The sequence below is a fragment of the Plasmodium gaboni genome (assembly GCF_001602025.1).
Source record: "Plasmodium gaboni strain SY75 chromosome Unknown, whole genome shotgun sequence".
In the NCBI taxonomy this organism is placed as follows: Eukaryota; Apicomplexa; class Aconoidasida; order Haemosporida; family Plasmodiidae; genus Plasmodium; species Plasmodium gaboni.
Window position 1 is genome coordinate 1 of NW_017385246.1, and position 787 is coordinate 787.

The following is a 787-nucleotide window of genomic DNA, read 5'->3' on the forward strand; positions in this document are numbered from 1 at the left end:
ATACCTTATTACCAAAAAAAGAAATTATGAAAACATTTCTTTGTGAATTTATATCAACATTTTTAATAACTTTGTTATTATTAAGTTTATATAATTATAAAAAGAAATTTATGGAAGAAAATAAAAATGATCAATCATTGACCTTTAATATAAACAAATTAAGAAATATGAGTTCTTTATATAATTTTAATACATATGAAGATTTCTATTCATATGACATGTTCAATACTAATCATAATAGAAAATATAATTCCCTTTTATATATTGATAATAAATATATTAAATATATAATGAATCATATATTTTACTTATTATTTATTTTCTTTTCTTTATTATTTTTTGTTTTTGTAACAAATACAACATTAAATCCAATGTTTTCAACATCTACATTATATACATATTTATATTATAAAATTTTCAAAGCATCAAATTCTTTTAAAATATATTCCATATTTATATCATTTTTAAGTATTACAAAAATATTTCAACTACTAATCTTTTATATTCAGTCATTACCATTATGGATAGGCCCTTACTTTGGATCAGCATTTGCCGCATCCTTCCTAGCACTTTTTAAAGAAAACGAAGAAGAAATTATCAACATTATTGATACAAATGTATATTCATCCTATAACAAAAAGAAAGAACAAATACCATTAATAGATAAAAACAGTGCAAAGCAAAACGCTTATCTTATTGAATACAATGATAATATACATTATAATTCATATAATTATTTACTACCCAGCGTCTTTTAAAAAATATATATATATATATATATATATAT

At 19.2% G+C, this 787-nt stretch overlaps 1 protein-coding gene across 1 annotated transcript; it reads left to right on the forward strand.

Moving 5' to 3' along the window:
* Positions 1–758, forward strand: PGSY75_0006900B (putative aquaporin; the record flags this gene model as incomplete). The annotated part of the gene is made up of 1 exon (XM_018783205.1): positions 1–758. A coding segment is annotated over one exon (758 nt), but the record flags the coding sequence as incomplete, so codon positions are not given.
* Between the last annotated feature and the right edge of the window lie 29 nt (positions 759–787).